Source organism: Crocuta crocuta, unplaced genomic scaffold (genome assembly GCF_008692635.1).
Source record: "Crocuta crocuta isolate KB4526 unplaced genomic scaffold, BGI_CrCroc_1.0 scaffold23, whole genome shotgun sequence".
Taxonomy (NCBI): domain Eukaryota; kingdom Metazoa; phylum Chordata; class Mammalia; order Carnivora; family Hyaenidae; genus Crocuta; species Crocuta crocuta.
This window is the reverse complement of record NW_027529439.1, coordinates 431,131-454,977: the sequence shown is the minus strand read 5'-3', so window position 1 is coordinate 454,977 and position 23,847 is coordinate 431,131. Positions and strand designations below refer to the sequence as shown.

Here is a 23,847-nt window from a genome sequence, read left to right as displayed (position 1 = left end):
ACGTGGCCCCCAACCTCAGGTTTCTGCAAACCTTCTCTACTTAGGGAGCCTCAGGGCCCAAACTCCAGGTGGTAAGGGGCTCTTTATAATACAACTGCTGCTTTATCATTTCCAATCTGCATTATGTACTACATCTCATAGAAAACAATGCTTTGAATAACTCTTATACCAGCCATGGTTACACCAGAAGGGAAGAGTCTGGATCAGTGAGCCAGTGTGAGGCTATTCTGATTATTGGAAGCCAAGAGCTGGCATACCTCTGTCCTCCATAGAGACATGTCTACCAATTATACTACCGCAGACGTTTTTGCTCCAGCTGCCCCTGAGCAGGCCCTTCGGGCACACTGCTTTTTCCATGAATTCACTTTGCCTCTTGTGAAAGACTTCTCTGCAGACCAACCTGGGAAGGGACTACCAGAGAGCCATCTGGTAGGATTCAAACACCCACACAGAGATAGTATAACTTACCACAGGGAGCAGATGTCAGCCAGTGATGACCTGAAGTCTCATCTTGCCACCCCAATTTTACCTGCTTTTTTAAACTTAGAGCTTTACTCTGATTAGGAGGGAATGACTGACACAGAGGGAAGCTGTGACACCATCTAATGTTATTGTAACTGAGAAAATGTAAAGTTAAGTACCTGAGATTCTATGACATACCAGAATTAGGACTAAAGAGAAGAAATACTAATTGCTCAAGATCTCAAAACTGAGCAAAACCAGTCAAAATTCTAACAGTCTTGCCCTGAGTGTTCTAGAGCTTTCCCCAGCCATGCCTCCTCACTAGTTATATAGACTCTAAGGGATTCAGCTCTACTGCCCCTGCTCCAGGCGTGCAGACAGGTCCTGGCCATGATGGGTGCCCCCCAACTGCCCTGGGGGCCACCTGTGAAGCTTGAAACTATGATGATGCCAGGCCACTCCAGAAGACCAAGAACCCCAGAGGACTCTGATGTGCAGCCAAAGTCCAACCCTTGGGGTGGGTGGTGACCACCAAAAGTCCAGGTCCTGGGAATGCCTTTCTGCGTCCTCATCTCCCAGCTTCCCCAGCAGATTCTACAATCAGAGCATGGGTCCTGGCCCAGCAGTGTGCCAGCCCCACACTGACTTGGGGCAAATCACTCCCTACAGCCTCAGTTCCCCTAAAAAATGAGGCCACATCTCTTTCCATCAGTAAAAGATTAGTGTATGTGAAAAGCCTTTTAAAAAAATTACCTATTTTGAGAGAGAACAATCATTCACTGGGGGAGAGACAAAAACATGGAGAGACAGAATCCCAAGCAGGCACCATGCTGTCAGCACAGCACCCAACACAGGGCTAACCCCAACTCAGGAACCATGAGATCATGACCTGAGCAGAAATCAAGAGTTGTACACTTAACTGAGCCACCCAGGAGCCACTGTGAAAACACTTTCTAAACTACAGACCACTCTGCAAATGAATGTTGATGATAAAAATCTCAAAACAGGGCCTCTGTCCTATGAAAGGCAATAGCTGAATCCTGATGGAATTTTTGTAATAGATAATAAAGAAGCACACAATGAATGAATCACTTAATTTAATTTTAAAAGCATGTTAGTAATTCACATTAGAGCAAATCTACTTCATGTTTACAACAAAAGCATACCACAAATTTAAACCTAACAAGGCTATATTTTGTACCTCACCATGGCAAATTACCAGATAAAACACAGGAAGTCACACTTTGAGACAGAAAATAAAAATCTGAGTCAAATTCAAGACTCCTTTGCTGAAAACCCTGAAAAGCAGCTTGCCAGATTCTTTGCATTGCTAAAAAGTAAGCACTGAAAGCAAAGCCCTCTGTTCTCAATCAAGAAGTCAACTTATATATGCTCCTCACATTTAAATTGCTTTTTATGGCAGAATGATCAGGCTTTACCTTATTCCTGTAGAGCTGATATATGGGGTACACCATTATCTATTATGAAATATTTAACAATCACTACTCAATTTTCTTTCCTATCAAGTAATATAAATAACATTAAGTCATTCAACTAATACATTCTGGGTTGCATTAACTGGACTGAAGCGAATCTCTGACCCTGTGCTACTACTGCTGCACATAAAGCCATCCCTGAACAGGCAATACAAGATGAGCCAACAACCAGATCCTGCCTCTTTCCCCTAAAATGAGGCCAGCCCAGCACATGGGAGGGGGGTGGCCACTGTCAGGAAAAGGAATGAAGGGGTTAGTGCCAGCCAGTGCAATACCACACAAATTGTTCAGGTTTTACCACAGCTATCAATCCTCTTTGGATTTTAATATCATTACCTATTGAAAACATTTCCTTTGTTAAATTATTGAAAACAATTCCAAAGACATGACCTCTTATGGATTCTCACAAACAGGACAGAAAGGTACAGATATTAGACCCATTTTGTAGGCTGGAAACAGGAACACAGTATCACATCAACTAGCCCAAGAATAAACCACTGCCAGGAGGCAATGGCTAGAGATGGCTGCCCTGTTGGGAGGGTGGGGTGGGGGACTCGAGCCAGCCAGATGGACTGTTTAACCCTAAACAAGGTCCTAGCCAAAATGACCCTCTTATTAGCTCTCAATGGAATCAAATTCCAGTCCCTATTAACATAATTTTATTAGAGGAAAAACTCCCAGGCAACACCATCAAAAAAGATTAATCAGCAGAAAAGTCAATTTAATTATCATTATTACATGGGTCCCCCTGACAAAATTAGGACCAGTGTATAGGCATACCTGTCAGGATATACAGCAACCTCAGGCTTGTGACACTCTAACAAATGAAACTAGCATGTGAACTATTCATCTGTGGGTCTAGAGGTAAGGAACAAAGGTGTGTAAACAGGACTTCCCTAAATTCTTTCCTGCAGTACCTAGCTGCTAGATCATTCCATCAACGTGATAGGTTGTTCACAGAGAAGAGCCCAGGGACTCCTGAGCTGCTGCTTCTATCCATTTACTTGGGTCCTTGCCTTTAAATGGTTATGGGGACTCAGGAGTCTTAAAAGCCTCTGGTTCAGAGTGGGGCTGAACCAGAGCAGGCTGGAGGGTGTGAGCTATGGAAAAGAACGCCCAGGATCAAGGTCCCAAGTCCCACACAACTCTACATCTAGAGTTAGAATAAGGCTCTAAGTTTTTGCTTACACAGCTCCACCCACTGGCCTCAACACATGTTTGCACTAAGCTCTCTTTGTTCCTCCCATGGCCCTCCCCCAAAGACAGGTATGACCCCATTTAATAGTAAAGACACTGCGGCTGGCAGGACAGCCATTAGCAAAAACAAGATCCCTAGACAGCTCATCTACTGCTCTATCCACTAAACCCTGAGGCCTGTTATAAATGCACAAAGTATCCTGAGAATCACTGAACTTAGAAAGGTTTTTTTAAGAGAAAATGATTTAACATGGACTTATCCTCCCTATGGTAAGTTATGCTTCCCTCTAAATGCAATGTCAAAGCCAGGAGAGGGGTATCCCACAGGGGCCCAGACATCCACAGGGTCTCACTGTCCACTTCCAAGGGCCAGCAAATGGAAAGGGCTGTGTGCATGGTACCTCCTGGACCAGGAGTGGTGCCCAGTGTGAGGATTCCTGGCACAGTCACAGTCAGGCTGGCTAAACAGACTGGAGGTTGAGTCTGCAGAGGAAGGGGGCCCTGAAGGACCCCAGGTATAGGTGCCCATCATGCTCGTGCACTTCACTGATGTAGGAGGCCACCTGCCCATCGGGATCGTGCAAGCTTCTCCGGAACGCCCCGCTGTCGCTGAGTTCTAGAACAAGGCTGTACCGCGGCACAAACTTCATCACAGTCTCCTGACTAAACAGCTGGGAAGGAAACACAGTATGAGGAGAGGTTAACTTCTGACCAAGGGAGTGGTATAAGCAGATCCAATTTTCTAAACACAAGACCACAGGCCCCAAATGGAGTCACTTATGCTCAGAGTCACATCACCAAACCAGACCTAACTTATTTACAGATTGGGCTCTCCCAGAAATAGAATCTTACGTGAGTCAATAAGAAATCTCCTGATCAGCACTAGCAAGGTAATGTGCCTGACAGACCCCTGCCATCTCCTAAAGGAAAATAGTCTAGTGATAATCAACCTGGTTATTTTTGCCCAAAGTAACCCCCTTGTTCCCATCTCTTCCTGCCTATAAGTCTTTCATTTTGTACAGCTCCTCCAAACTCCTATGTGCTGGACTGGATGCTGCCTGACTCAGCAGTCACTGATCAAAGCCAATAAGCTCTTTGGCATTTACTCAGTTGAATTTTACTTTTAACAGATGCCACAGCCCCTTGCCATCTCATAAGGACCCATCTCTTCCAGTGACAGGGAAGCCACATAGAATAAACCAGCTCCCTGCCCACAGCACAGGGCCTGCCACTCCACAGGCATCCCTACCTCTGCCCTCATGCAGATTAGGCCAAGGGGCCTCCTGTCACATGCACTCAGAGCCAAGGCTAGCCCAGCACAAGGATTACAGCTTTCCAACAGCCCTCGGCATGGTGTCTGCTAGACCCAATGCAGGCGCTGCTCCAGACGACCCAGCTGGACCCAGAGAAGGGTTCCAGGCTCCCCACATCTTAGGAAGACACAACATTGAAGCCAATACCCAGACTGACACGGACTCCAGAATGCTGGGTTAAAACCTGCATAGTCTAATTAGAATAAACGCCAAGCTCTCCGACTAAGTTTAAAACATTTCAAACATGCAAGGTGCAAATGACTTAGAATATGGCTCTAAGGTCTTTACTTACACAGCTCTGCCCACATGAGAGCAGTTTGTGTTGATGAGAAAAGACCTGGGCAGGTTAAATGAGCATCTCCCTACCCCCTGAGCCCTGGCAGCTCTGCTTAAGGCCAGCGTACAGATGGAGGAAAACCCCTCCACCCTCTAAGGCACCCTCTAAGAGTCCACTGACTCAGCCAGGTAAAGGGCCACACGAGGCTACTGAAGGGTTTTAAGTAGAGAAACCAGAGGATGAGACATGCAGTTTCTGGCGGAGCAGGACACTAGGGAGGAAATCATGTCAGTATGTCACTGCATAAGGTCAATGAGTGCAAATTAATAGGCAGATGTCTACCTCTTTTTATTTTTATTTTTTTAAATTTATTCATCTTTGAGAGAGAGAAAGAGGAGTGGGGAAGAGGCAGAGAAAGGGAGAGAAAATCCCAAACAGACTCTGCACTGTCAGTGCAGAGCCCAACATAGGGCTCAAACTCACAAAACCATGAGATCATGACCTGAGCCAGAACCAAGAGTTGGATGCTTAAGCAACTGAGCCATCCAGGTGCCCCTATCTCCCTCTTAATATAAGGGGAAACAGCCAAACACCTGCACGTGTCCAGTGCATAATGTCTCCTAGACAATGGAGCACTTGCAAAGGTCCAAACAGACATACAAGTTGACTATGTTCTAAAAAGTTCTTGGGGAGCCTGGGTGGCTCAGTTGGTTAAGTGGCCGACTTCAGCTCAGGTCATGATCTCACAGTTCGTGAGTTTGAACCCCGTGTCGGGCTCTGTGCTGATAGCTCAGTGCCTGCAGCCTGCTTCGGATTCTGTGTCTTCTTCTCTCTCTGATTCTCCCCAGCTCACACTATGTGTCTCTCTCTCTAAAAACAAACAAACAAACAATAAAAAACTTTTTTAAAACAATAAATAAAGATAAATAAATAAATAATAAAGAAAGAAATAAAAAGTTCTATGGCAACCAAAGTTGCTCTATGGGTTAAAATACTCCATAATACTTCCCACGGCCCGTGAAATGCCACCTCACTTCAGTGCTAGGTCCTCCCTTCTCTGCTCTTTCCATCTTATCTCTAAGACCTCTCACCTTCTCTCTGGTTTAAGTTGCTTTCCCACAAAGCTCTCAAATCTCCGCTGCAATTTCCAACACCCGGTGCTGACACTTCCCCACCCAGANTTGTCCTTCTCTGCCTGACTTATTTCGCTCAGCATAACACCCTCAAGGTCCATCCATGTTGCTACACAAGGCCAGATTTCATTCTTTCTCATTGCCATGTAGTATTCCATGGTATAGATAAACCACATCTTCTTGATCCATTCGTCCGTGGATGGACACTTAGGCTCTTTCCGTGTTTTGGCTATTGTTGAGAGTGCTGCTATGAACGTTACCCATGCAGACTTTCTAAAAGCTCTTCAAACTTGACAGACACCCCAGCAGAGGAAACCAGGTCCCTGGCACCAGCTACTGATGCCAAGAACCCTGCCCTCATGCCTGGTCCCTTCTCTCTAGGCCATGCTAGCCAGGCTCTGTGGGGTCTTGTCACCTGCTGTGTACGTACCCCCCCACCCCAGGCTCTGCCCTACCCTTCCTGGCTGCTACATCCTCCTCCACGCTAGGCCCCTCACAGCCAGTGGAGCCCTGCCACAGGCTGCTCTTCACACCGCAGCTGCAGTTATCACCTTAAAACTTCCTTTGTGCTATATCACTCCCCACTTGAACAAGTCAGTCAAGAAGCGCCTTGTGGAGCCCAACAGGGTAGGTGTGTACAGAGGCTGGAACCACAGTGGCCTAGATCAAGAGTCAGTTTTAGCAGGATGAGGGAGAGTCCACATGTGGGTAAGGAGAGGGCAGTGGCACGGAGCAGGTAAACAGAAATCAGGCAGAGTGAGACATGTTCCCACAGTGGGGTAATCAGGCACAGGCTGACAGAGCTTAGGCAGAGTGAGGAGGATGTTTACCTGGGGACAGCTTGGTGCAGGTACCAGAGCCCCTGAGAGGGAAAGGTAGGCCCCTCACATGGCTGGGAGGAGGAAGAAGGTCCAGTGTGGGATGCTAGAGCTCTAGCAGGAGCTGTGATGGGGGGCAATGGCCACAGATCAGTGATATCTGGGGAATCTGATCAAATAGATAGAAAAGATAATAGGGTCCAGGTTTCTCACTACTAGAGAAGGGAAGTACAAATATGGAAGTGGAAAATACTACAATAAATCCTATGGTATGAGACTGGAAGCAGGAATGCCAACATTACTTACCGTTTTCAATGTAAATAAATAGTAAACAAACATTCATGCGAACATGGGTATGTATACCATATATACAGTTGACCCTGAACAACATCAGTTTCAACTGCAGCAGGCCCACCTATATTTGTTTTGATAAATATAGTGCTGTAAATGTATTTTCTCTTCCTTACAATTTTGATATTTTTTTCTCTAGCTTAGTTTATTGTAAGAATACAGTACATAATACATTATATAAGTATATAATACATATAACATACAAATTATGGGTTAATCACTTGTTTGTTATCAGTGAGGCTTCTGGTCAACAGTAGGCTGTTAGTAGTTAAGTCTTTGGGGAGTCAAAGGTTATAGGCAGATTTTCAGCTGCACAGGGGCCAGCGTCCCTAGCCCCCATATGGTTCAACAGTCAAATGTATTGATATATGTATGAATACACATGCATATATTCCCCAGCCTTGTCATTCAGGGGGCCTGGTGGCAGTGACACACCAAAAGCAATGAGCACATGCAACACCACATCCCCTCTAGAAAGAACCAGGGCTCCTTGGAGAAATAGTTGATTACAGAGCTGGAACATGGAAAATACAAGATTAGCCTAAACATTGTGTGGTTCCCGAAAGCAAGGAACCACTCCAAAAATTTTAGGGACATGTGCAAAGTCCAGCGAGCCACACTGAAGTGGCTCTCATTGGCCACAGCCAGACAATTTGAGCCTCAAAATAAATAATGATAGTAACAGACTATAACTCATTGAATAAAATATGCAACCATGAAATCATACTGATGTTTACTTGCTTAGAAAGTACTTCTCCACAAAATATGTGTTAATTACAAGTGGAAAAAGAGTGACTTAGCAATGGAGAAGCCTGGCATTCACCACAGAATCAGGTGGCCAACACTGCTACCATCAGCATGGGACAGGCTGGCCCATGGGACATGTGCCTCCTGAAACACACTGAGAACACAACTTCACCTCATAGTCTTCCTGCCAAAGATGCATAACCTAAATCTAATCATGAGAAATGCCTGATGACCCAAATGGAAGTATATTCTGCAACATAACTGACCTGTAATTCTCAAAAAGATCAAGGCTAAGGCACTGTTCCAGACTGAAGGAGAATAAAGAGACGTGACAAGTCAAGGCCACTCCTCGTCCTGAGCTGAACCCTCTGTTATGATATCACCAGAGCAACTGCCAAAACCTGAATGGGGTCTGTGCATTGGAGGGTTACCACTATCCATGTGAGTTTCCTGTTTCAGTGGCTGGTCACTGGGGAGAGTGTCCTTATTACAAGAAAATCACAAAAGTATCTGAGGATGACAGGATATCAGGTCAGCAACATACTGCAAATAGTTCAAGGACAAAAGTCCTTTGCTGCTCTTCTAAGTCTGATATTATCTCAAAACTAAAAACACACAAAAATCCTTGATGACTTCAATCACATTTACAGTAAAATCTAGCCTCTTTTTCACACCTGCAAGGCCTGTGGTCCTCTCACCCTGCACTCAATCTGCCATCCCTCTGGCCACACGAAGGTGCTGAGCTCTCCATACCAGTAACATATGTCACTACTCCGGCTCCTTCTCACACCTGTGGTTTCAGCTCTCTGAGCACACATTCCTTCCACAGTAATTCTGAGCGCTTACTGTGTGCCAGACACTGCTCTAGGTGCTGTGAACACAGGTGCGAACTAAAGATGGAGCATGCATCATGGGGAGAGACAAACCATCACCACCACCACCACCACCACCACATCACATTCTTGCTTTGGAGAAACGGAAAGGTACAGAATTGGAGCACTCACTAAAGTCAGCCACAGGCATTATGTCCATATTCTCATTACATTTTGTCAGTACTTAATGAAATAGAACAAGGCTATCATTCTTTCCCCTAAAAGATGAAGGAATTGAGGCAGAGACATCATATCATCTGCCCAGGGCCCCAAAACTGATCTGGCCTTCTTCAAAACTCAGCTCAGGTAGAACAGATGCTGCCTCTGGAACCAAAGAAGTGAAGAGGAGGAATGTGTTATTTTTAAACAGATCAGGATTATACACAGTGACCCACTGAACTTGGAACAAAACTGAAGGCCATGGACCAGCCCAAAAGAGCAGGTGCCCACAGCTCCTCAGCAGAGTCCAGACACAAAGCCCAGCAGTACACAGACTCAGTAATTGCTGCCTAGTACCTTGCAGGACCTTAAATTACAATCATTTTAATATCTATTCAATATCCAGTATCAATTTCAAACATCTATTCAGCCTGTGAAATGGAGCTTGTTAGATATGCATGTTTCTGGATGATGGAAGCACCTATATCAGCAGGTTTCTCATCCAGTATAAAACATATTGAATTACACTGAGGGCATTTCATGGAGCTCACTGGGGAAAAAGGCTTTTGTAAAGGATCTGTGGCTGGTCATTGGCAGGAGGTAGGGGATTTTTTTTTTTTTTAATGAAAAAGTTTGTGTGCTAAGGTCAAAGGGATCTAGTACAGTGTGCAGGGGATGGGGTGTGAAGACAGAAAGTTTCACGACAGAAAGTTCCAGAAGGTAGGAGGGCGCAGGGTGGGATGGGGCTGAAGTAAGTGTGTGCCTGATGACCATCTGAGAAGCAGCGATGTGGTCTGCAGGGGCCCCATATGAAGGCCTAGTTCCAGGGTCTGTGGAGAGAGGAGAAGGCCTAAAACACAGAGGGGGCAGGCATGACTGACAGGCCATGATGGTGAGGTGACAAAACCAGAAAGAAAACATCAAAGGGCTCAAATGTTTCAATTTACATTTCAGGCTAAAGAATAAAATGTGTTATAAAGAAGTCACTAACAGTACGAAATACAACCAGAGCGAGAATTTTTAGAGCTAAAAAGATCAAAAAAGATCATAATTAGATGCATTTTCATTTTGTTTTTTGGAATTATCGTTTTCATAGTTACCTTAAAAATCATTCTTTTAATATAGGGTCTCTCGGATAAGAAATCCAACATAGAAAACCCAGGGTTGGAGCGAATGGTCCCCATGCCGACCCAGTACCCGCCAGAGCTGCTAGGTCGGATGTTGTCTGGAAATCCAGGCAGGTTCTCCACGAACAGATCAGCCCCTCCCTTCATCAGGCCAGACACATAGAATCTGAAAAATCCACCCAAGCAGGTAATGAGCAGCAGCCCCCCAATTTAAGGAAAAATTTTAGCCAAGCACAAAAATGGTCTTGGTCCCAATAAATTTATGGAAACAACTATAAACCTGTCCATCGTGAACAAAGGCACAGTAGCTGATAGGGGCCCGCACTTGCCCTGAGCCCAGCTCGATGCAGCTGCAGGGAGAAGGCCCATCTAATGGGTACAAGGGCCCAGGATGCATGCAGTCGGCATTAAATTGAGACTCTCCAATGCTGCAACTTTTCAAGTAGGGTAAGATGGGGGAGAAGGAAAACGTACCCCTGAATTTTACTGCTTTCACCAAAGGAGAAGGCGACCTGCAGCATCTCAGATCACGTAGGTTGACATCTCCCAGCCCATCCCAGGCCAGGCCAGAGTGAGCTCTGGCCACCACACATACCTTCTTATCCTTGCCATTGTCAACTCGGCCACCAGGACAAAGTCCTCTGCAGGAGAAAGCTGCACTCCATTGGGGAACCGCAACTGGTCCAGTAAAACCTTCACTTCCTGGGTCTTGGTGTCGTACTCTAGCAGGCTGCAGGGCGCCAACAGCTAAGGCTCATGTGGGAGAGTCCATGGCCCTGCCCCGCTGGAGCCTCGCTCCCCTCTGAGCCTGGAGCAGAGGCCTGCAGAAGGGGATCCTCCTCACGTTGCAGTGACAAGGCCCCTGGTGGTCCTCCGCCCAGGCCTGGCTCCAGGCTGCCCCTGGAGGCCTTCCCATCTGAAGCAGACCCAGGCATCCTCTTCCTGAGAACCCCCTACTCAGTTCTCTCACTGAGCTGGGAGTTGGCTCAGCACCAGGGAGGGCCCCCATGGCTCCAGCCTCAAAGGAGTCCCCCTTTGGAGGGATGACCTGAAACCCAGGCCAGCCTACACGGTCCCGCCTAGAGTGCCAACTGACCACATGCTCAGATGGACTGGCCTGTTTTAATTTCATTTTTCAAGGAGAAAGTGAGAACATCTTGCTCTGTTGTGTTGCATCCATCACCTGTTTCCAGAAGCCATTAAGGTCCTATCTCAAAAGCTGCAATATTATGCTCAGAAACACTCCAATGACTCTCACAAATAAGCTCTGTGAAGTCACCCTGCCTGACTGATGATCTCACTGAGCAGAAGATCGGAAATAAACACTCACCGCCCATCATCTGTTCCCTCCATAACCAGAAGCAGATAATCTCGTCTCTGCCATTTGCTGCTAGAATCTGTAAAATAAATCTTCCTGCCATCCTGAGTTACTGTAAGATCATTCACAAAGGACATTTTCCTCCCCTCTATCGGTGTCTCAGAGGAGACCAGGAGCTTCACTTCACCTGAGGCAGGAAGGAAGAAAAGGAGGGAGGGAAGGAGAGAAGACCTGTTTTAATTCCAAGAAACTATATCTCAATGATTTCAAAATATCAATCAGCCTACCTGATTTAAAAGGAAAAACTAAAATGAGCTTCTCTCATAGGCCAGTAGATTTATTCCCTCTTACAGTTAAAAACCACTGTTTTCCTTTCTTTCATGTGTTAGGTGATAAATTTTTTTTTAAGTTTTTTATTTATTTCTGAGAGAGAGAGAGAGACAGCGTGAGCAGGGGAGGGTCAGAGAGAGAGGGAGACACAGAATCCGAAACAGTCTCCAGTCTCTGAGCCGGCTGTCAGCACAGAGCCCGATGCAGGGTTTGAACCCACGAACCGTGAGATCATGACCTGAGCCAAAGTTGGATGCTTAACCGACTGAGCCACACAGGCGCCCCGGTGATAATTTTTTTTTAATTAACTTCATTAAAGGGAGAATCCTCCCTCTAAGGATGAGGACCTCTTCCTTTTATCAAGACAAACTGACTTTTAAAAATCTATTGGGGTGCCTGGGTGGCTCAATTGGTTGAGCAGTCGACTTCAGCTCAGGTCATAATCTCATGGTTTGTTAGTTCAAGCCCCATGTCGAGCTCACCGCTATCAGCACAGGGCCTATTTTGGATCCTCTATCCTCCTCGCTCTCTGCCTTTCTCCCCGTTTCTCTTCCTCTCTCTCTTTCTCCCCCCCCAAAAGAAAAGAAAAAATAATAATCTATTACGAGTCTTAGATAAAAGGCAACTTTCTTTTCATTTGCTTGAGAGAAATATAAAATGTTCCATTCATCTGGTTTTAAGTACAGAAATAGTGATGGTGGTAAACTTTTGAAAGCAGGAAAACAACCATTTATGGAATAAGCTCTCTCTTTGTATAATCTCATTTAAACCCTCACATGATCCCTCAAGGTAGGCACTACCATTAGCCCTGTTTCATGGATGGGTAAACTTCACAGAGAGGCTGAGGCACCTGCATAGTCACACAGCCAGCAAACAGGCCCCAGGTACTACCCACAATAACAAATTTCTCCATCGTACAAACTCCCCTGCTGAAGCACATAGAGAAAGACAGGAGGAGGAGGTGGACAAACAAATGAAAAGACAGACACAGAAAACAGGCAGGAAGACAAGACAGAGAGAGACACAGAAAAATAAAGATAGAGGAGTTCTAACTTTTTGAGGGTAAGACCCTGCAGCTAAAACACAAATAGAAACTTAGGGTACATGACAAATACCATCATGTAGCTGATGCATGATACAGGTAGGCATTACTTGCAGTACTATTCAATGAATAAGAAAATATTACAAAGTTTCCAGTAGTTTTACTGAACAAAAACCATTAAATCCACTTATGTACATATTGTTTAAAACATCTGAAATCATCACAGAAAGAAGACACTGTTACGTACGTGTCCACGGATTTACTTCAAAGAGTCCCTTATACGCATCAGCCACAAAAAGGGTTCCATTGGGCCCTGCCCGGATGCCCAGGGGCCTCCCACAAGCAGGCTCATCATCTCGGGTTTCTAAGAAAGCAAATGCCGGAATCAGTGGCGCTCCCAAGTTCTACCTGTGTCTCTAAGCATCTCCTCCTAAATATATATCAAGCTGTTCAGCACAAAAAAGACCACAGCTTTAGAGACAGACCCATCTCCTGGTGTTCCAACTCCCTCAGAAGTTATGACACCTGTCTGGCGTATCCAGAGACCAACTGAGAACATGGATGTGAACATATGAACAACAGCTGGTACCCAAGAATCACATTCATATCAGCATCCTGAGACTTGGTCAGTTAACTCAGGGACATCATCAGGAGCCAGACCCCAACCTTAGACTCCCCCCTGAATCTCAGGAACTGTGAGTTTAATCCCAATAGCCTGATAGGAACACTGTGCCCATCGATGGCACTGCCAGTTGTCCCTCCAGCTGGCTCAAAGGGAGAGCTACTATTTTATTCCTCAGATTAATACCCATACCTTTTTTAAACCTGAGGCAATGTATATTTATTGCAGTGGTGTTCACTGCAGGTTCCTTATGCAGGAGCACTTACTGCAAGGATTCTCACTGCAGGAGAGCTTATATAACATGCTTACTGCAAGGTGCTCTCTGCAGGGTGGCTTACTACAGGGTGCTTACTCTAGGGTGCTCTCTGCAGGGTTGTTTACTGCAGGGTACTTACTGCAGGGTTGCTTACTGCAGGGTGCTCACTGTAGGGTGCTCACTGCAGGGTGCTCTCTGCAGGGCTGCTTACTGCAGGGTGCTCTCTGCAGGGCTACTTACTGTAGGGTGCTTAGTGTAGGGTTGCTTACTATAGGGTTCTTAGTTCAGGGTGCTTACTGCAGGGTTGTTTACTGTGGGGTGTTTATTATGGGGTGCTTCCCGCAGGGTGTTTATTGCATGCAGGGTTGCTCACTGCAGGGTGCTCTCTGCAGGATTGCTTACTGCAGGGTTGTTTACCAGAGGATGCTTACCACAGGGTGCTTTCTGCAGGGGTGCTTACTGCATGCAGGTCTGCTTATCGCAGGGTGCTTAATGCATGTAGGGTTGCTTACTGCAGGGTGCTTAGTGCAGGGTTGCTTACTGCAGGGTTGCTTAGTGCAGGGTGCTTTCTACAGGGTTGCTTATTGCAGGATGCTTTCTGTGGGGTCCTTACTCCAGGGTGCTTATTACAAGAATCCTTACTTCAGGACACTTACTGCAGGATCACTTACTGACAAAATATGGAGTGGAAAAGTCAGGTTAAAAAACTGGATGTAGAGTTTGATTCCATCACAAAACCAGAGTATCCATGAACAGAGAGATATCTGAAAAGCTATGCACTAGAATGTTAACAGTCACACCTGTGAAGACTCTGAGGTGATTTTTAACTTCCTTCTTTGTACCTTTGTGTGGTTTGCATTTTACAATGAAAATGCATCATTTTTATAAAAACATTCTACCTATTAAAAAACAATACCTTGGGGCGCCTGGGTGGCTCAGTGGGTTAAGTGTCCAACTTCAGCTCAGGTCATGATCTCACGGTTTGTGGGTTCAAGCCCTGCATTGTGCTCTCTGCTGACAGCTAGCTTAGAGCCTGGAGCCTGCTTCGGATTCTGTGTCTCCCTTTCTCTCTGCCCTTCCCCCGCTCACACTGCTCATTCTCTGGGCAGACACCAGACAGTGAAAAAAAAAACGAGGATTTTCTACTTTCAAAAGAGCAAGGACTCTCGGGCTGATACTCAGCACTCAGGGGCATGTGTTCATGTCTGCCTCTAGTCGGTGTCTGCCACTGTCTCTCTCAAAAATAAATAAACATTTAAAAAAAAATAACTAGTAAAAAATCTGTGGGCTACTAGTTTTTAATGGTAAGATTCTTCTACTTTCATTTCCCAAAACCTGAGTGACTTCAGGGTGTTTCCACTTTGAATGACACTGCTGAAATTCCTGGGAAGCTAATGTAGGAATGACATTTAAGTCTCCAAGTAACAACAGAGTCAACTGCACTTCCATAGCAGCACTGTGACAATGGCTATAATCTTCTCCAAAGATGCCTCAAGGGTGAACATAGGCCACTATGGAATGGTGGGGGGTAGGGCCCATGAGGTAACTGGAGGTGCCAGGGCCACTGCCTATAAGATCAGGTACTGTGAAGTCAAGGGACCACATGGCAAAGGCAGAGCTAGTGGTAATGCCCAGGTCAGGCTTGATCTGCCAGGTGGTCAGGGGCTCTTTTCTCCAAGAGTGAACCTGACTTCTAGGGAGAGTTAGCTCCACACAGCCATTCAGCACTTTTCTCAGTAACAAGAGACATATATCAGGGAGGATGATCACTGACTTACTGCATGGGCCTGAACCAAACCGAGCAATGGTCTCTACTTCACCATTTTCAAGTTTTACAATCCGGCCATCTGCTGTACCAGTAAACATCACATCTGTTTAAAAAATAAAAAGGAATAAGAAAGTTACTAGATTAGCCTAAGAACTGTTGTAGCCATCTACAACAGAGGTGACTTGTTTGTATTTTTCATCTCTAGAGAGAAAATGGCAGTTATGAAGATGAAGAACTGTTGTCTGAGTCCTTCAAAAGTTCTTAAAGCAAGCAGTGATAAAACAATGTGGGCTTGAACCTGACATTGGAGCAAGGGTGAGGCCAGCAGACACCAGTCAGTGAAAAGAAACATGAGGATTTTCTACCCTCAAAAGAATAAGGATTCTTGGGCTAATGCTCAGCACTCAGGGGTATGTGTTCATGTCTACCTCCAATGAGTGTCTGCCACTGATGTGGATTATATCCAACTGAAGGGAAAAAACTGCAAGAAAGTCCCTCAGGATAAAACTAAAGCACACTGACTGCTCACTTCATCAGCACATATACAATTAGAACAATGCAGAGATTAGCATGGCCTCTGTGCAAGGATGACATACAAATAAACATTCCATAGTTTTTAAATATAGACAGGTAAACTCTAGAGCAACCACTAAAACAATTCTTTAGAAAAGGTAAGATTGATATGCTAAGCAAGAAGATAAAATGGAATCATATAAAATGGTCAATAAAACTATAAAAGTAGCTATACTTGTGGTGAATATAGCATAATGTATAAAGTTATTAAATCACTAAGTTGTATACCAGAAACTAATATAACACTGTGTCATCTATACTAAGACAAACAAACAAAAAAACATTAAAGCCAGAAAGAGGGTAAAGACAAAAGTAGGAACAAAAAACAAAGGAACAAATAGAAAACAGTAACGATTATGGTAAATATTAATCCAACTATATCAATGATCACTTTAAACATAAATGGTCTAAATACACCAATTAAAAATACAGAGACTCTCAGAAGAAATCAAAACACAAGACCCAAATACATGTTGTCCACAGGAAACCCACTTCACTTATAAAGATACACCAAGAAGATATACCAAGTCAAATGTTGACAGAGCCAACTTCAGAGAAAAGGATATTATTAGGGATAAAGAAGAACATTACATATAATAAAGCATCGATCTTCTAAGAAGATATAACAAGCTTTAATATGTACATGCCTAATAACAAATCATCAAAACCCATGCGGTAACACTGATAGAAATGCAAGGACAAAGAGATAAATACTCCATAAGAACTGAAGACTTCAGCATCCCTCTATCAGAAATGGACAAGTCCTGCAGACAGAAAATCAGGAAGGACATAGTTGAACACAAGAGCATCATTTATCAACTGGATACAATTGACATCTATCAATTACTCATTCAAATACAGCAGAATACATCTTTTTCTCAAGCTCACATGGAACATTCAGGAAGACAGACCAAAATATGGGTCATAAAAGAATTTTATGAATTTTAAAATTCATTTTAAAGAATATAAATCATACTCCCAGACTCTCAAATCTACTCTCAGACCACAATGAAATTAAAATCCAAATCAATACAGAAAGACAGCTGGAAAATCCTTAAAATACCTGAAGATTAAACACACTTTTAAATAACACAGAGGTCAAAGAAAAATCTCAAGAGTACCTGAAAAACATTTTGAACTAAATGAAAATGAAAATACAATTTATCAAAATCTGTGGATGCAGCAGTGCTTAGAAGAAATTTATACCATTGAATGCATATATTAGGAAAGAAGAACTAAAGTCAATTACTTACATTTTTTTTTAACAATTATTTATTTTTGAGATAGAGACACAGTATGAGCTGGGGAGGGGCAGAGAGAGGGAGACACAGAATCTGAAACAGGGTCCAGGCTCTGAGCTGTCAGCACAGAGCCTGATGCGGGGCTTGAACCCACGGACCGCGAGATCATGACCTGAGCCGAAGTCAGACGCTTAACCGACTGAGCCATCCAGGCACCCCTAAAATCAATAACTTAAGCTTCCATCTTAGTAAACTAGAAAAGAAAGAGCAAAGTAAACCCAAGGTAAGCAGAGAAAGAAAGAATAAATAAAAATTAGAAGAGACTGATATTAATATGAGACTAAAAACAGGAAATCAAAAGAGAAATCAACAAAACCAAAAGGTGGTTCTTTGAAAAGATCAATAAATGACAATCCTCTAGTCAGGCTAAGAAAAAAGAGAGAAGATACAAATTATCAATGTCAGAAATGAAAAATGAAACATGATGATAGACCACAGACATAAAAGGATAATAAAAGGAATATCATAACAACTCTACGCTCACAAATATGGTAACCTAGATGAAATAAACCAATTCCTTGAAAAAAACAATCAGTTAAAATTCACACAACAAATAGACTATTTGAATAGGCCTATATCTATTGAAGCAATGAATCAATAACTAATAACCTTCCAAAACAGAAAGCACAAGGCTCTCACCAATGAATTCTTCCAAACATTTCTAAGGAAGAAATAACACCAGTTCTCTACAATCTCTTCTAGAAAATAAAAGCAGAGGGAATACTTCCTAACTCATTCTATGAAGCCAGCATTATGCTAATGACAAAACCAGACAGTCATTACCAAAAACTACAGACCAAGATCTCTCATGAACACAAATGCAAAAACCCTCAACAAAACATTAACAAATCAAATCCAACAATATATGAAAAGAATCACACACCCTAATCAAGTGGGATTTATCCCAAATCTGCAAGGTTAGTTTGCATTTGAAAATCAATTAAGTAATCGATAATATCAACAGGTTAAAGAAAAATCACATGATCATATTGACACATGCAGGAAAGCATTTGACAAAACCCGACACCCATTCATGATAAAAACTTTCAGCAAATTAGTAATAGAAGGGCACTTCAACTTGATAAAGAACATCTACAAAAACCTACAGCTAACATCATAATTATTGGTGACAAACCTGTAAACTTTCTCACTAAGATTAAGGAACAAAGCAAGACTGTCCCCTCCCCCCACAACTCCTTCAAAATATTGTATCAGAAGTCCTAGCTAATGCAAAAGAGACAGAATGAAAAGGTATACTGAGAAGGAGGAAATAAATCCCTCTGTTCACAGATGATATGACTGTCTATGTAGAGAATCCCAAAGAATTAACAACAACAAACTCATAGAACTAATAAGTGATTATAGCGAGGTTTCAGGATTCAAGGATAATATTCAAAAGTCAACTACTTTCCTATTTACCAGCAATGAATAAGTGGAATATAAAATTAAAATAGAATAGTATTTACATTAACACCCAAAAGAATAAAATATTTAGGTCTCAATATAGCAAAATATGTACAAGATCTATAAGAAGAAAACTACAAAACTCTAAGGAAAGAAATAAAAAAACTGGGGCGCCTGGGTGGCTTAGTCGGTTAAGCGTCCGACTTTCGCTTAGGTCATGATCTCGTGGTTCATGGGTTCAAGCCCCGCATCGGGCTCTGTGCTGACTGCCAGCTCAGAGCCTGGAGCCTGTTTCAGTCTGTGACTCCCTTTCTCTCTGACCCTCCCCTGCTCACGCTGTCTCTCTCTCTCTCCTAGAAATAAATAAAACATTAAAAAAAAAATTTAAAAAAAAAAAAAAAAAAGAAATAAAAAAACTAAATAAATCGAAACATATTCCATGTTCATGAATAGGAAGATTCAAAATTGTGAAAAATTCAGTTTTTCCCAACTTGATTTATAGATTCAAAGCAATCCCAATCAAAATCCCAGCAAGTTATTTATAGATATCCTAAAACTGACTCTATGGAGAAGCAAAAGATCCAGAATGGCCAACACAGTATTGAAGAACAACAACACTGGAGGACTGACACTTCCTGACTTCAAGACTTACTATAATGCTACAGTAACCAAGACATTGTGGTAATAGCAAAAAGAATTAGACAGATAGTTTGATGTAACAGAACAGAATTCAGAAATAGACCCACACACATATAGTCAACTGATCTTTCACAATACAATCTTACATAATATATTGTAATATAATGGAGCAAAGATCATATTTCCCACAAATAGTTCTAAAACATCTGAACATCCACATACAAAAAATGAATCTAGACACAGACATTACACCCTTCACAACAGTAAAGTCAAAATGGATCACAGACCTGAATGTAAAATATAAAAGTATAAAACTCCTAGAGGATCACATAGGAGAAAATTTATGTGACTTTGGGTGTGGTGATTATTTTTTGGATACAACAGAAAAGACATAATCAATGAAAAAAATAGCTAGTAAGTTGGACTTCATTAAAACTAAAAATTTCTGCTCTGTGAAAGACACTGTCAAGGGATTTAGAAAACAAGCCACGACTGGAAGAAAATATTGTAAAATATACACTTGATAAAGGACTGTTACCCAAAATATACAAAGAACTCTTAAAATCAACAGTAAGAAAATGAATAACGCAATTTTCAAAGTGGCCAAAAGCTTTAGAAATCTCACCAGAGAAGGTATGCAAATGAAAATGAATATATGAAAAGCTGCTCAACATCGTATGTCCATTTGGGAACTGCAAATTAAAGCAATGAAATACCACTAAACACCTATTAGAATGGCCAAAAATCTAAAACACAAGCAACACCAAATACTGGTGAAGATATAGAGCAAAAGGGACTCTCATTCACTGCTGATCAGAATACAAAATGGTGCAGCCATTTTGGAAGACAGTTTGATGGTTTCTTATAAAATTAAACATATTTTTACAATCCAGCAATAGTGTTACATGGTATCTACCCAAATGAGTTGACAACATAAGTCCACATAAAAACCTGCACATGGATGTTTACACACCCTTATTCATAACTGACAAAATTTAGAAGCAACCAAGATGTCCTTCAGTAGATAAATAGACAAACTCTGCTGCATTCACAAATGGAGTATTACTCAGCAATAAAAAAGAATGAGCTATGAATCCATGAAAAGACATGGAGGAACCTTAAATGCCAATTTGAAAAGGCTGCGTGCTACATGATTCCAATTATATGACATTCCTGAAGGCAAATATGTAGAGAGTAAAAAGGTGCCTGAGGCTGCAGGGTGGGGCGGGATGAAAAGGTAGAGCACAGAGGAATTCTGAGGATTTGTAGGGGAGTGAAACTACTCTGTACGATATTATAATGGTGGATATATGTCATTATACATTTGTCCAAACCTACAGAATGTCCAATACCAAGCAGTGAACCCTAAGGTAAACGATGGATTCCAGGTCATAATGACGTGTCAGTGTAGGTTCATGAACTGTAATACATGAGCCACTCTGGTGCAGGGTGTTGATAATTAAGGAGGCTATATATACGTGGTGGTGGGGTAGGGGAATATGGTAAATCTCTGTACCTTCCCCTCGATTTTACTATGAATCTAAAATGCTGTAAAAAATGAAATCTATTTAGAAAAACGAAAGCATGTTAATTGGTGATTACTCTCCTCTGCCACTGTCCTGAGGCTAGTGCCTCCCTCCACTGCCAGCAACATGGCAGCCAATCCCCAGGGACAACTTCCAGATGAAGCTGGAAGCAGGGGCTCCCTGGGGGCCTCTCTATGGTTACAGCTGTAGGCGGGTAACAGGCCCCCCCTGTGCCTAACCAGAAATGTCAGAGGGAGAATCACCAGGGCGTTAAGGAAAAAAGACGAGTCCTGGTGGCAAGGTGCAACGTCAGCCCGAGACAAAAGGGAGGGAATAAGAAAACCATTCACTTTGAAAGATAACAAAAAAGATCACTGTAACTCCCTGAAACTCCAGCTTTAAATCTTAATATTTGGTTTTTCACCAAAAAACACAAAATTTGTGAAATATATTAATAAACATCACTGTCTTTTAAAAAGAAACATGAGGTTCTATCATGAAATGCCTATCCCTCTTACGACAATTTCGACTGCCAGCCAAACAAACCAACACCAGATTTGGGTCCCGTGTTCAGCAGCACACAGGACGCACAAGTCCACCACCGCCTCACGGAAACACACCATCCTTCAGAATGAGGGGCATACTGCCGTATTACGCGGCTCAGAAATCCTCATCTCATTTTAACTTCTTCAATTTCTCATTAACCGTGTCTTTTGATTCCTGAGCTTAATCTTCATTTTAAAAGCCAGAAAGTGCCTTGTGGCTAGAGACTCAAGAATCAGAACCAAAGCCACGTCTAGTTCTTAGCACTCAGCTAAGTTACCCTTAAACATACCCACCAAAGTCAGCTTCAAACAAAAACAAACATAACAGTGGAAATACAGAGAATCATTTGTACTCTTTTCAAAAATAAAATCTGGGGGCGCCTGGGTGGCTCAGTCGGTTAGGCGTCTGACTTCGGCTCAGGTCATGATCTCACGGTTCGTGGGTTCGAGCCCCGCGTCGGGCTCTGTGCTGACAGCTCGGAGCCTGGAGCCTGTGTTGGATTCTGTGTCTCCCTTTCTCTCTGACCCTCCCTTGCTCACGCTGTCTGTCTCTCTCAGAAATAAATAAAATATTAAAAAAAATTTTAAAAATAAATAAATAAAAATAAAATCTGTGCAAAGACAAACTGAACGAAGAAACAATGTCCTATCAAGTAATACCTACCTAACTTTGACAAATGAGCTAAGCATCAAAGTTACCATCTTTCCTTTTTCTCTTCAATCTGATGGACCTGACACCTTGAGCAGAATAAAGTGCCCCACAGACATGAACTCAAAACCACACAGTACTGGAATGGCCTGTAACTCAGAGAGCTGAGGGGTATCTGCTCAACAAGCACAGTGCACCTGCAGCTGAGGAGGACGTCCAGGACCCCCCCACCCAGGAGCAGTGCATTGCAACTGCTCTGGCAGAACCCCCCTCAGAGAGCCTTGAAATCCCAGGGGTTTACTACTTACCCCCAATATTTGCTATGGACTCTGGCCCAATAAGTTGATTTTCAAATAGCCTTTCCGCCTGTCGTAACTTCGTATTTGGTTGCAGAACACCAAGCAAGAGAGGGGGTTCCTTGAAGCTGTAAAATAATGCAATTATAGGGATTTGTCTATAAGAAATACATGAAGAAAGTGTTTACTGAGGACCTTCATGCATAACTCCCCAGTTTTTGATAAAGATGGCACACTGCAATAACAACCTTAGCTGCCAGAAACATGAAGGTCAAGGGGAAAAATATTCTAGGATATCAAAACACGTCATAGTACAAAAAAATTAAAATATGATTACAGCTAATGCAAGAACTTTGGTAATCACCTGAGTACCTGGGGCCTCCACCTACATGAGCTCCTGTCCCAGACCAATGCCCCAAGGCAGGTTAGACCTCCTCACACCCTCTGATTCACACACCGTGGCATTTATTTTTCCAGTGGCTGCTGCCCAGTCTGCCCAGTTATTAAAATCTTAACTAAGGCGGAGTGGAGTGGTGCTGATGTTTCACAGCTGATAGACTTGCTTCTTGCTTCAAGGAGAAGACATAAGAAATAAGAGGAGTTTGGCCTGGGGCTGGCACCACCAGCCCACAGTCCAGCACAGGTGTATTCTGCCTCCTACCTGTCCCTCTTAGGGCCGAGACTGGCTTCCACTGGGCCCTGGACCCTCCCCCAGACAACAAACTCAGCTCCAGGGACCTCCCCGCTCCACTAATCCTTCCCATCTACACACAAATACACATGCTTCTCCCAAGCCATCAAACCCTGCTGGTGACACCTTCAGAAGACAGACACGGTTTAAAGCCCTTCTCCCCAAGTCCTATATTACCATCCTAGTCCAGGCCACCATGTTCTCACCCCCACTTCCTCCCTTTTTCCCTATAGTGTATCCTCAATCCAGCAGCCCCGTGCACCTTGTGAAATACAGTCAGATCACAGAATTTGGCTCTCACAGCCCTGGAACAGCCCCATCTTACCCAGAACCTATGGCCTTGCAGGGGCACCCTTCCCAGTCCCCCCAGAGCTACCTCTCTCAGCTCCTCCCCTCCTTGTTCCTGCTAGCCTGCCCTGCTAGTCCCCGACCATAACAGGCACCTCCCACCTTAAATCCTTGGCACCAGCTCCTCTGTGCTCTGCCCTCACTTCTCAGTGAGGCCTACTCTTAGGACCCAATATAATACTCCATACCTCCCCCAAAAGCCCAGCCCCTACCTACCCCACTCTATTTTTTCCATAGTATTTATCGGCTTCTCACTTCTCTGTTACATTTATTGTCTGTCTTTCCCCACTAGAGCACGTGGCCCATGAGATCAGAGATTTATTTCTGTTTTTCACTGCTATATTTCAAGCACCTGGCATACAGGAGGCTCCTAATGCACACTATGGCAAGGAGGAGTGGGGGAAGGAAGGAAGGATGGAGCAGAGAGGAAGAATATCTCCCAATTTGTTCCCTATCTTGACCTCAAGCTGGGCAGTTTCCTAGCCAGCTCACCAGAGTGTGAGAACCAAGAAGGGGGGGTGGCTGAGGTTGTGGAATGAGGAGAAGGTTCCCTACCTTATCCAACCCCTGTCTTCCTGGCAGAGCAC

The 23,847-nt window shown here is 43.5% G+C and overlaps 1 protein-coding gene and 1 pseudogene across 1 annotated transcript in view; one reads left to right on the top strand and one right to left on the bottom strand.

Annotated features, from left to right (window-relative positions):
• Positions 1-1,542: 1,542 nt before the first annotated feature.
• Positions 1,543-23,847, bottom strand: part of APMAP (adipocyte plasma membrane associated protein) — a 37,281-nt gene continuing 14,976 nt past the window's right edge. Inside the window, exons 3-9 of the mRNA XM_077760149.1 lie at positions 22,234-22,349; positions 15,299-15,391; positions 12,890-13,006; positions 11,283-11,457; positions 10,548-10,682; positions 9,926-10,118; positions 1,543-3,826 (exon numbers count right to left, since the gene is read on the bottom strand). Coding sequence (XP_077616275.1) covers positions 3,617-3,826; positions 9,926-10,118; positions 10,548-10,682; positions 11,283-11,457; positions 12,890-13,006; positions 15,299-15,391; positions 22,234-22,349 — 1,039 coding nt within the window. The 3' untranslated portion in view covers positions 1,543-3,616. The remainder of the gene's footprint in view (positions 3,827-9,925; positions 10,119-10,547; positions 10,683-11,282; positions 11,458-12,889; positions 13,007-15,298; positions 15,392-22,233; positions 22,350-23,847) is intronic.
• On the top strand, positions 15,812-15,905 carry LOC144228330 (U6 spliceosomal RNA; annotated as a pseudogene).